The sequence below is a fragment of the Thalassophryne amazonica genome, chromosome 1 (assembly GCF_902500255.1).
Source record: "Thalassophryne amazonica chromosome 1, fThaAma1.1, whole genome shotgun sequence".
Lineage (NCBI taxonomy): Eukaryota > Metazoa > Chordata > Actinopteri > Batrachoidiformes > Batrachoididae > Thalassophryne > Thalassophryne amazonica.
Genome location: NC_047103.1, coordinates 67,691,407 through 67,704,163, shown reverse-complemented (window position 1 = coordinate 67,704,163; position 12,757 = coordinate 67,691,407). Strand labels below are relative to the sequence as shown.

Genomic DNA, 12,757 nt, shown 5'->3' with positions numbered 1-12,757 from the left:
CTGAAGTCTTTTAATCTGACCTGTTGCCAGAATTCATCATCACAAATGAAAACTGTTGTGCACATGACACTTCTGGCATTTCCAGATTTTGATTAGATAAATATTCCACTCATAAAAGAAAATAAACATTAATCAACAGAACTGATTGTTTTACACAAAATGAGCGTAACGTGACGTTCAACAATGTTATGATAATAATAATAAGGCACCTTTCATTAATAAAAATCTGTGCTACAGGAAAAAAATAAAACCAAGGAATAATAAGAGAATAAAAACATAAAATCTTAAGATTAAAAACAGTCACCAGTATGCAAACCAAAATAAAATAAATAGAATAGAAATAGAATAGAAAGACTAAGATGCAACTGATTCAAATTATTGAGACGTGTGATAGGCCTGTCTAAATAGGTATGTCTACAGACTTTTTAAAAAATCTTCGACAGTTTGTGGAGCCCTCAGATGGTCAGGGAGGTAGTTCCAAATATGAGGTGCAGCTGAACAGAAGGCCCTGTCTCCCATGGTGTGAAGCTTGGTGCGAGACAGAACTGAGACAGAGATGGAGAAGATTAGTGTAGTAGTAGTATATGAACTGGAGGATGTGTGGGGAGTGAGGAGGTCTTTGAGGTGAGCGGGGGGCATTGCCATGGATGCATTGGTGGGTGATGAGAGAAATCTTAAAATGGATTCTGTAGGTGATGGGGAGCCCATGAAGGTTATGGAGAATAGGTGTAATGTGCTCCTTTTTACATACTCTCATCAGAATTCTAGCTGCACTGTTTTGAATGTAATGGAGACTTTGAAAGTTTTTTCCAGAGATCCCAAAGAGCAGGGAGTTACAGTAGTGAAGCCTAGAGGACAGAAAGGCATGGACGCATTTTTCAGCATCAGTGATGACGTCGTACTGCAGTGAGTGTGGTTTCTATTTGCTGAAATGGTTCAGTTTTTGCTGCCCAAATATCCATGAGTGGAACTGAAAGGAAGTGAAGGCTGTGTGGCCTAAAGAACTACCTGAAAAACAGGTAGACAAACCAGTGACCCGGGATCACTCCTGGCAATTATCCTTCAGAGAACATGGCCTCTGGATAGGAACCAAATCATTGATGCTTTTACTCTTAACCACAACAGGCACATTGTGCTGTTATGAAGACATCAATGGTAGATGAAACATTTTCTCTCTGTCTGCTGTTGGCATTTTTTCCCTAAGGCTATAGGGTGCATGTGGAGGTCTGTGAATATTTGTATTGAACAGCAGCCTAGGTTTGTGTGTGTGATTTTGGTCATTCTGTAGATGAGAATGTGGCTATGTGTACGCATGCCGCGAATGTGGCAGAGGTTTAGCAGGGAGCTGTCGTGACACATGAGCACTCATAAAAATGCCAAGCTCCCCCACAGCACCTGCAGAAAAATATCTCTGGAGCCGCCACTGCCTGATGGATCAGGCTACAGATAGCTGCTAAAAGTGCTAACACCATTAGCGTACACCATTCGTTAAAACAAGAGTTTCATTCAGTGTGAATATTGCTGCAGGGAAATCTTAGATGATCCATTAAGGCATTGCAATAAAACTCTCAAAAGGACAAACCCTCAAAAACAGCTAACAGTCGTTGCCAGCGGACAATGAGTTGCTGACATCACGTGAGGCGGAGATGCTGAGCTCTGTCACTCAAAGTGACCACGCCCCTAATTATACATAGTTTTATGGCTTAGTGAAGTGAAGACGTTTGAAAAAAATTCACTCTCCATCGTGGTGGAAACTATCTATAGAGACCAAAAACATTTTTGTGCCAGGCTGTAAACATATTTATTTCTGCTCTAAAGTTGGACATTTAAACATCAACGTTTCTGTGTAGGCTCTCAGTTGTCCAGGTGGTTTCTATAGTAGAGAAGCTTGAATCTTCGACTGGACTGGGTTGCTTGACGTGAGGACGTTTCGCTTCAAATCACAGAAGCTTCCTCAGCTAAAATTCTTGCTCTGGTAGTCTGACTTCTGTCTTGACTCTTGTAGAGAAGAATAAACCAGAAGCCAACAAAAGCTGGAGTTTTTTAACCTTACCAGACCCCACCTACCGAGAGGCTGACTGCTATAGGCTAGTGACTAAACAATAGCTCTAATTAGCACCTATTGTGCTCTAGTTAGCACTCTCCTAATGACAGGACGGAAGCCTCCCCTGATGGCTCCCTTGGCGACTCTCTCCTGATGACGTGAATGACTCATTACCATGAACAAAAGACTGAAACTGCTTTGACCTGAGTACCACATTGTAAACAGGGGACAAAGCGTGTCTGAGACCCGCTCCGCGGTTAAGGCTGGGTTTCAACTGTTTTACAAAGAATGCTTCCTTGACACCTCTCTCAAACCATTTCTTCTCTCTGGCTAAGATTTTAACTTCCTTGTCCTCAAACGTGTGGTTAGTGTCTTAGGGTGAACTAATTTCTGTCTCAAGGTGTTGACTGGTTTAAAGTAAACTGGGATTTTGTGCTGTCTGAAGATCCTCTGTAGTTTTTCCCCTACTCCTGCTAAATAAGGGAGAGACACTCCTCTTCTTCTTGTCTCCGTCTCCTGTCTACCTGGTCTCTTTGTTTTCTGGGACTTCTGCACTTTGTCCAGGGACCAACGTGGGTACCCACATACTGTGAGGGCTTTCCGTACAAGTTGTTGCTCTTTAGCCCTTCCCTCTGCAGTTGTGGACACCTGTAGGGCTCTGTGTTGAAGAGTCCTGATCACCCCGAGCTTGTGTTCAAGGGGGTGGTTTGAGCCGAAGAGCAGATATTGGTCAGTGTGAGTGGGTTTTCTGTAAACCTCTGTCTGGAGCTGCCTGTTCTCTCCAATCGTAACATCACAGTCCAAGAAGGCTAAATGGTTGTTTCTGGCATCCTCACGTGTGAACTTGATATTGGAGTCCACCGAATTGATGTGTTCTGTAAAGTCCTCGACCTCCTGTTGCTTGATTTTAACCCATGTGTCATCGACATATCTGAACCAGTGACTGGGAGAGATGCCCATGAACGACGTCAAGGCTGTCTTCTCCACTCTCTCCATGTACAGATTGGCCACAATGGGGGATACCGGAGACCCCATCGCACAACCATGGATCTGCCTGTAATAATTCCCCCTAAACAGGAAATACGTGGTGTTAAGACAGATCTCCAAGAGTTGGCAGATGTGGTCTGGTGTGAGTTTGGTCCTTTCAGGTAGAGACACATCTTCCAGCAGTCTCTGCCTCACAGCTGAGATGGCCTCAGCGGTGGGGATGCAGGTGAACAACGAAGTCACATCAAATGACACCATAGTTTCATCTGCCTCCAGCTGCAGGTCTTTGATTTTGTTCACAAAATCTTGTGTGTTCTCCACATGGTGGTCTGAGTTACCCACTAGAGGAGCCAAAATCCACTTGAGGTGCTTGGCCAAATTGTATGTGATGGAATCTGTGCTACATACAAAAAAGAAAAACTACAGAGGATCTTCAGACAGCACAAAATCCCAGTTTACTTTAAACCAGTCAACACCTTGAGACAGAAAGTAGTTCACCCTAAGGACAGGATCCCTAGTTACAAACAGAGCAATGTAGTGTATCATATCAGATGTCAGGAAAACTGTAATGAACACTACATAGGTGAGACGAAGCAACTTTTACACAAGAGGCTATACCAGCACCGCAGAGAGGGCACCAGTGGACCTCAGTCTGCAGTTCATCTCCACCTGAAAGACACTAACCACACATTTGAGGACAAGGAAGTTAAAATCTTAGCCAGAGAGAAGAAATGGTTTGAGAGAGGTGTCAAGGAAGCATTCTTTGTAAAACAGTTGAAACCCAGCCTTAACCGCGGAGCGGGTCTCAGACACGCTTTGTCCCCTGTTTACAATGTGGTACTCAGGTCAAAGAAGTTTCAGTCTTTTGTTCATGGTAATGAGTCATTCACGTCATCAGGAGAGAGTCGTCAAAGGAGCCATCAGGGGAGGCTTCCGTCCTGTCATTAGGAGAGTGCTAACTAGAGCACAATAGGTGCTAATTAGAGCTATTGTTTAGTCACTAGCCTATAGCAGTCAGCCTCTCGGTAGGTGGGGCCTGGTTAGGTTAAAAAACTCCAGCTTTTGTTGGCTTCTGGTTTATTCTTCTCTACAAGAGTCAAGACAGAAGTCAGACTACCAGAGCAAGAATTTTAGCTGAGGAAGCTTCTGTGATTTGAAGCGAAACGTCCTCACGTCAAGCAACCCAGTCCAGTCGAAGATTCAAGCTTCTCTACTATTTAAACATCAACCTGCTCACTTTTGGAGCCAGCCTCAAGTGGCCAGTCAAAGAACTGCAACTCTTTCTTCTTGGGGTTGGGGTTAATCTGAGACCACCAAAGTTCACCGCTTAGAAGGCATATGGGCGACTCAAACCTATATTTAATCTGTGTTCTTGCATGAAAATCCTTCTCTACTCGACTCTGTTCATGAAACTGTCACTGGACATGTAACAGCTTCTCAAATCACAGGCACAGAGTCCTCAAACTCCTACAGAGTTGCCATGGGTGTCTTGATGGCTTCCCTCGCTAATCTTCTGCTTTAACGGTCGCTCAGTTTTTGAGACCTGCTCCATACAGATTTACCAGTACCACAGTAGCATATTTTGTATTAATTTATGGTTGATGTAAATTAAGTCCAAGACATATTCAGTGACTCAGAAATGTTCATGCATCCTCCCCTGACGTGTCTAAAATATACATCCACTAAAACTATGATTATTCAAAAAAATCCCAATATTTAGTTTGTCCAATTCCAAATAGAGGGACTCTGTGTAAGAATGGCTCAAATGTTGAATGTAATATTTCTGGTAAACCCCTTTGTTTCATTTAAACTCCCCTGTGGTGGCATACAGAGGCAAAATTACATAAACTGTCACTGGTCCAGGCTGGTTGCAGGCAAGCTGCAAACCAAATTTCAGACAAAGCACAGAAAAAAAATTAAACCAAGATATCACGAAGAATTAATCTGTCTGATATGCCATAGCAGATATCGTGACATACCAATTAATTACACATTGCCTACCAACTTAATTCACACTACTTACATAATTTTTATGCAGCCAAGTCTGGAGTTGTGAATGATACATTGGAAGGAAGTAGTTTGCTTCAAAAAGCATTTTAACCATTTAATTACTATGCAGCATGATTCTCCACAGGGGGGAAAAAAAAAATGTGATGTACTTTCTTTTGGTAAATATGTTTTATTTGCATGATACACTGTCTCTAGAAGGGTATTAGTCAATTTTCCTCATGGGCTGCTGTTACAAAAAGCAAACAAAAATTACAATACATTGTAATATCAAACTGCTATACTTGTAGAATCATATTTCTTAAGAATTGTGATACATATCAGGAGATAACTATATTGTCCCAGCTCTGCTATCTAGTATTGATTAGTGGTGTAACGGATCACAGATCAATGGCACACACACACCATGGATCGAAACCCATATGAGCCGCGGAATAACTGCAGTTTATATAAGTGTGATTTTGTGTCATGGTGACTTGTTTTTAAATGGACGACTGTGTTACTTTTGATGCAGTTATGGTAAAATGGAAGATGTTAGAAATGCAGTTGCTTCTCATTCACATAGCCTGTTTATTAAAAAAGAAAAAAAAATGCTGCACAATCACAGCCTCATGCTGAACTTCTGCAAAAAAGAATCTCTGTTCAGGTTAAAGGGATTCAGGACTAAGTGATTGTCTTTTCTTGCCTATGCAGCCGTGAGCCCAGTGAACCAAGTGTCACACTCAAAGAGTGTGCACAGCCAAGGTGGCTGAAAGTCACAGCTCCAAAAAAATGACAAGTATTCACGACTGTTTCTGAGTGTCTGCTTGCCAGGATCACTGTGTAGAATGAAAGTATTTTTCCAAAAAATGGTTATAAATGAAATTATTATTGTTACTTTCTCATCAAACAATATAAACATCCTCATCTGTTGTGGAAAAAAAAGAACCACTCAGGTGGTTTGCTCCTTTTCTTTTTTCATACTTTTCATGATTTTGACAAAGGCTGTTTTTTTCAATGATACTGTTCATTTTGGAATTTAACACAATTAAGTATTTTCTTTTAAGGGGAGGTGATGGTCTAGTGGTTAAGGTGTTGGGCTTGAGTCCAGAAGATCATGGGTTCAAATCCCCGCCTGACTGGAAAAGCCTTTAATCCCCTATTGCTCCCAGTGTGTAGTGAGCACCTTGTATGGCAGCACCCTGACATCGGGGTGAATGTGAGGCATAATTGTAAAGCGCTTTGAGCGTCTGATGCAGATGGAAAAGCACTATATAAATGCAGTCCATTTATTCCATTTATTTTAAAATATTACATAAAACACTGGACAACTTATTTTCATTGAAGACCACAGACAGAAGTTCCTTAATTTCATGACTCATTAAGTTATTTTTGTCAATAAAAACCAAAGTAGCTAGCATTTGTCTTTTTTATTTTTCGCTGATTCCACAAGTGATCCAATCTGTGGCTTAAAAAACATATCCACATTGTGATCTGTGGCACCCCTGTCTCTGTCTGTCTGTCTGTCTGTCTGTCTATCTATCTATCTATCCATCCACAGATGGAGGAAATCAAAGACTACTTGTCTTTATTTAGGGCCCTGTCACACCATAACGATTTAGCCAGTGTATGCTGACAGCCCCGTTTCTACCAAGCGGTCCGGGTCGGTACTGCACAGTATGCGCGGGTCAGATCGGTTAAGTCTGGCTTGGTTTGCCTTTCCACCACCATCAAAACCCTTTTGTTTGGCAGGCGGAGCATGTAAATATTGACAAGCACGTCATCAAGCATGTGTACACTGTCACACAGCCTCTCCCCTCCACACGGAGGCCAAACAGAGTAATTTAACATTTTTTAAACTGTATTTTATTTTATTTTTGTCTTGGTGGATCATGGGATTTATTTTCATCGCATGCAGAATGCTGGAGAATCTATCTCTGTGGTAAACACTGACATGAATGAATGAGGCACTGTGACTCTTCAACTTTTAAAGTAATTTTCTTGTTGTGGCACAAAGTTCTGGCGTTCTCTGGTTCAGGCTGAGAAATGCACCGGGAGCAGACAAAACACAGAGGTACTGCTTTTAAAATGCTATATTTCTTCACCCACGACAAGGAACTAAAGTATTTTCAGACGTTGTTTTCCAATATGTGGATATGTTTTCGTCAGGCTGTGATGATGAATCCAGGTAAGATTAAGACTATATTTACTTCTATGTATGCCAACATACATTTAATACAGTTGGCATATGCTGGCTAAATCATCAAGGTTTGATGGGTGTTAAGTACTGTGTTAAAATCTTACACATGATCAAATATTTCATGAAGCAAACATACTACTAAAACAATGGAAAAACATCTCAGTATGAACTAGTTTGCAATATAGTGATACAAATTTAAAAAACATAAATTAAATAATTTAAGTTCCTGCACTTCACCTTAAAAACTGCATTATTTTAAATGAATTCATGGTGTTGATGAATTCATTATTCAGAGTGTTATCCAGTTATACATATGCATTTTAATGTAAGCCTGCAAAGCACTCTGAATTTTATTAATGTGAAAAGGTATGTTACTTTCTGTAATATAATACTTTACAGCACAGTAGGAAAAACCTGAAGAAGGTCGACAGGTTTTTCATGAAATACGTAAGGAAAATAAATACTGACAATCAACAAACAACTGTATTGGACTTCTCCGAATTAAAGTTCATCGAGATGAATCATTCCATAATAAAAATCATCGCTCCTGAATCGTATCGTAGCCTGTAGATTTAGACACCGACTGTATCATTGTACAAGGGAGAGACGCATAACACCATCAAAAAGCACATTCATACACAAACACTGGCGTGCCTAATACTTTTGCACTGTATGTTTTGTTTGAATTTGTAGTGCAGCATTGTTTTTATTTATTTATTTATTTATTTATTTATTTATTTTCGAGAGCATTACAAGAGATTACCTGGATGGAGATGTGGTGTATTTTATACCGCGAAACAATGGTTAGGATATCCTGCTGCAATAAAGACGTGCACCCCTTAAATAAATCACACATCACCAACAAAGGACAGTTTAATGACAATCAGTTAGTTAGACACTTTATCTCACACGTGATTATTATTTCGTTATGTTTCCGCTAAAATTCTTTCAAAAACTTTTGACGTGGCATCTTTCTGCACGTCAGATAGGACATAAGCCCTGCTACGATGGTTACCAAATTCTCTGCAGTATTTGTACACTTTAACGTTTCTTTGCTCACTGGTCAAACCAGACACGTCTTTCGACAAGTACTAAAGGTTCATCATATTTGTAGGAGGCGCTTTAGTCATCGGCAACAAATGTAAACCATAAAAAAAAAGGAACTGCACATAATTTCATGTCCTTTCTTTGTTGACGTGTAATTCGCAGTGTTTTGCGTCACCAAAATGTATTGCGAAGGCAACGGGGAGCGCTACAGCCCGCAGTTAAAAGTTGTGGGGTTTTTTTTTAAACGAGCATCAATTTGTGGCTTAAATATTGCCGAATTCAAGACAGTAACCCTTCTCACTTATATCGACTGTCATTCGAATCATAGCACGTGTGCTTTTTGTGACACATAAAGAAACATTAAACGAGGACATTTCAAAGGAAGTCTGCAGTTCGGTGATGAAGCACTTCGTCATTACCTGTGACATTTGCGGTCGGAGGTTGATCTCCTTCAGGTTGATTGACTGAGGTCTCAGGTTGTTGAGCAGGTGGCACAGGAGGACTCCATCCCGAAGGGTTTGGGCCAAGTCGAATACCTGTGCAGACTCCCATGTCACCCGGTGGTTCGCTGGAAGCACCTTGCAGTTTATTAACCACAGAGCGCATTGCCTCCAGTACTCCATCATTATTGCCACTTCAGCCGGACGAGCCGCAACACAGCGGTTTTGTTTTTGTTTTCAAATTTAGGCACTAAAACTGAGAAACGCTCGTTTATGCGCATGAAACTGTGTCCATGTCGTACTTCCAGAAATAAAACCCGACGAAAATCAAAGTGTTTCACAGCACAGAACTGCCGGAGATGAAGGTAGAGACACCGATATGATAGTCTCTCTCTCTCTCTCTCTCTCTCTCTCTCTCTCTCTCTCTCTCTCTCTCTCTCTCTCTCTCTCTCTCTCGGCTCTGTCTACGTCTCTCTTCCCTCCCCTTCACACTGTTCTTCAACTCTTCCGCTTAATTACCACCTATTTGCTCGTATGCAAAATTACAATGAAGGCATCAAACATTTCAAACGACTGGAACATTTGAATGTTTAACCGTGCGTTACAATAATAGGGGAGACCAGGACAGTTGTAACAGTGGGTTCATATATATATATATATATATATATATATATATATATATATATATATATATATATATATATATATATATATATATATATATATAATTAAAGGCCGTGGCTATTCACACGGCCGCCATGTCCATAACTCTCATTTGGCTATTCTCACGGCAAGACTGGTGGTAAAACTTGGAACTACTTGAATAAACAAACATACTGCATTAAATGAGAGTTATGGACATGGCTGGCCTTTTGCCGCCAGAGTCTTGCCGTGCGAATACTGAAATGAGAGTTCTGGACACGGCCGAATAAAAAAATAATCCAAATCAAAAAATATTAAAGGAGTTATGACATCTTGAATGCAGTATGTTTGTTTATACAAGTAGTTCCAAGTTTTGCCACCAGAGTTTTGCCGTGCGAATAGCCAAAGGAGAGTTATGGACACGGCTGCCGTGCGAATAGCCACTTCCAAAATTAAATGTGTTCCATTGAAAGAATGGAAAACATTCATTATTTGTTTTAAATAACAGCAAAAATAGACAGTAGTGTGAGCATGCGTGGTGGTTGGGTGTGCAGTAGCACATTTCATATAGCACCAAAATTGCACACTAAAAAAGAGCTATTGCATGATCAGTGAAACACAATGGCAAATGATATGAATAAGAGCCCCTTCACACATAGTACGAATGTGGTCGATTTGCGCATGAATTGAGCATGACGCAGGAATCATATGCCATATGTGTAACATCGTAGCTGCCTCCAACGCCTCGTACACCTGTTGCTACAACTATATGCGCACACCAGCGGCTGAAAGACAGAGTGTGCCCTGTGAGAGCCCATTCAATCCTTCTCGTGGCAGGTGTCGGCCAGACATGTCACCCATTGAGCATGTTTGGGATGCTCCGGACCGGCGTATACGACAGCGTGTACCAGTTCCTGCCAATATCCAGCAACTTCGCACAGCCATTGAAGAGGAGTGGACCAACATTCCACAGGCCACAATTGACAACCTGATCAACTCTATGCGAAGGAGATGTGTTGCACTGCATGAGGCAAATGGTGGTCACACCAGATACTGACTGGTATCCCTCCCCCAATAAAACAAAACTGCACCTTTCAGAGTGGCCTTTTATTGTGGACAGTCTAAGGCACACCTGTGCACTAATCATGGTGTCTAATCAGCATCTTGATATGGCACACCTGTGAGGTGGGATGGATTATCTCAGCAAAGGAGAAGTGCTCACTATCACAGATTTAGACTGGTTTGTGAACAATATTTGAGGGAAATTGTGATATTGTGTATGTGGAAAAAGTTTTAGATCTTTGAGTTCATCTCATACAAAATGGGAGCAAAACCAAAAGTGTTGCATTTATATTTTTATATTTGAGTATGCCGGCCATTTTTTCTTGATTTACTACAGACTTTACCCGGGGGACACCACTCCATGCATCTATGGACTGCCCAAAATCCACAAACAGGACGTGCCACTCAGGCCTATTGTATGTAGCACAGATTCCATCACATACAATTTGGCCAAGCACCTCAAGTGGATTTTGGCTCCTCTAGTGGGTAACTCAGACCACCATGTGGAGAACACACAAGATTTTGTGAACAAGATCAAGGACCTGCAGCTGGAGGCAGATGAAGCTATGGTGTCATTTGATGTGACTTCGTTGTTCACCTGCATCCCCACCGCTGAGGCCATCTCAGCTGTGAGGCAGAGACTGCTGGAGGATGTGTCTCTACCTAAAAGGACCAAACTCAAACCAGACCACATCTGCCAACTCTTGGAGATCTGTCTTAACACCACGTATTTCCTGTTTAGGGGGAATTACTACAGGCAGATCCATGGTTGTGCGATGGGGTCTCCGGTATCCCCCATTGTGGCCAATCTGTACATGGAGAGAGTGGAGAAGACAGCCTTGACGTCGTTCATGGGCATCTCTCCCAGTCACTGGTTCAGATATGTCGATGACACATGGGTTAAAATTAAGCAACAGGAGGTCGAGGACTTTACAGAACACATCAATTCGGTGGATTCCAATATCAAGTTCACACGTGAGGATGCCAGAAACAACCATTTAGCCTTCTTGGACTGTGATGTTACGATTGGAGAGAACAGGCAGCTCCAGACAGAGGTTTACAGAAAACCCACTCACACTGACCAATATCTGCTCTTTGGCTCAAACCACCCCCTTGAACACAAGCTCGGGGTGATCAGGACTCTTCAACACAGAGCTCTACAGGTGCCCACAACTGCAGAGGGAAGGGCTAAAGAACAACAACTTGTATGGAAAGCCCTCACAGTATGTGGGTACCCACGATGGTCCCTGGACAAAGTGCAGAAGTCCCCGAAAACAAAGAGACCAGATAGACAGGAGACAGAGACAAGAAGAAGAGGAGTGTCTCTCACTTATTTAGCAGGAGTAGGGGAAAAACTACAGAGGATCTTCAGACAGCACAAAATCCCAGTTTACTTTAAACCGGTTAACACCTTGAGACAGAAATTAGTTCACCCTAAGGACAGGATCCCTAGTTACAAACAGAGCAATGTAGTGTATTATATCAGATGTCAGGAAAACTGTAATGAACACTACATAGGTGAGACTAAGCAACCTTTAAACAAGAGGCTATACCAGCACCGCAGAGAGGTCGCCAGTGGACCTCAGTCTGCAGTTCATCTCCACCTGAAAGACACTAACCACACGTTTGAGGACAAGGAAGTTAAAATCTTAGCCAGAGAGAAGAAATGGTTTGAGAGAGGTGTCAAGGAAGCATTCTTTGTAAAACAGTTGAAACCCAGCCTTAACCGGGGGGCGGGTCTCAGACACGCTTTGTCCCCTGTTTACAATGGGGTACTCAGGTCTAAGCAGTTTCAGTCTTTTGTTCATGGTAATGAGTCATTCACATCATCACGAGAGTCGTCAAGGGAGCCATCAGGGGAGGCGTCCATCCCATCATTAGGAGAGTGCACAATAGGTGCTAATTAGAGCTATTGTTTAGTCACTAGCCTATAGCAGTCGGCCTCTCAGTAGGAGGAGTCTGGTTAGGTTAAAAACTCCAGCTTTTGTTGGCTTCTGGTTTGTTCTTCTCTACAAGAGTCAAGACAGAAGTCAGACTACCAGAGCAAGAATTTTAGCTGAGGAAGCTTCTGTGATTTGAAGCGAAACGTCCTCATGTCAAGCAACCCAGTCCAGTCGAAGATTCAAGCTTCTCTACTATGGAAACCACCTGGACAACTGAGAGCCTACACAGAAATATTTTGTTGTCACATACAATGTTTGGCAAAATTCTATCCTCTGTCTTTTGGATCCTTTGGATCTATGAAACTTAAATATGAAAAAGTATCAGTATCGATATTGGCAATACTGGGCCTGTATTTACTTGGTATCGGCTCAATACCAAAATTCCCGGTATCGCCCACCTCTAGTG

At 41.9% G+C, this 12,757-nt stretch overlaps 1 protein-coding gene across 2 annotated transcripts in view; it reads right to left on the bottom strand.

Annotated features, from left to right (window-relative positions):
* Positions 1-9,087, bottom strand: part of LOC117511416 (guanine nucleotide exchange factor VAV3-like) — a 397,959-nt gene extending 388,872 nt beyond the window's left edge. For both annotated transcript variants that reach the window (XM_034171445.1, XM_034171451.1), the window contains exon 1: positions 8,684-9,087. In XM_034171445.1, the coding sequence (XP_034027336.1) occupies positions 8,684-8,890 (207 nt within the window). In that variant the 5' untranslated portion in view covers positions 8,891-9,087. The remainder of the gene's footprint in view (positions 1-8,683) is intronic.
* Between the last annotated feature and the right edge of the window lie 3,670 nt (positions 9,088-12,757).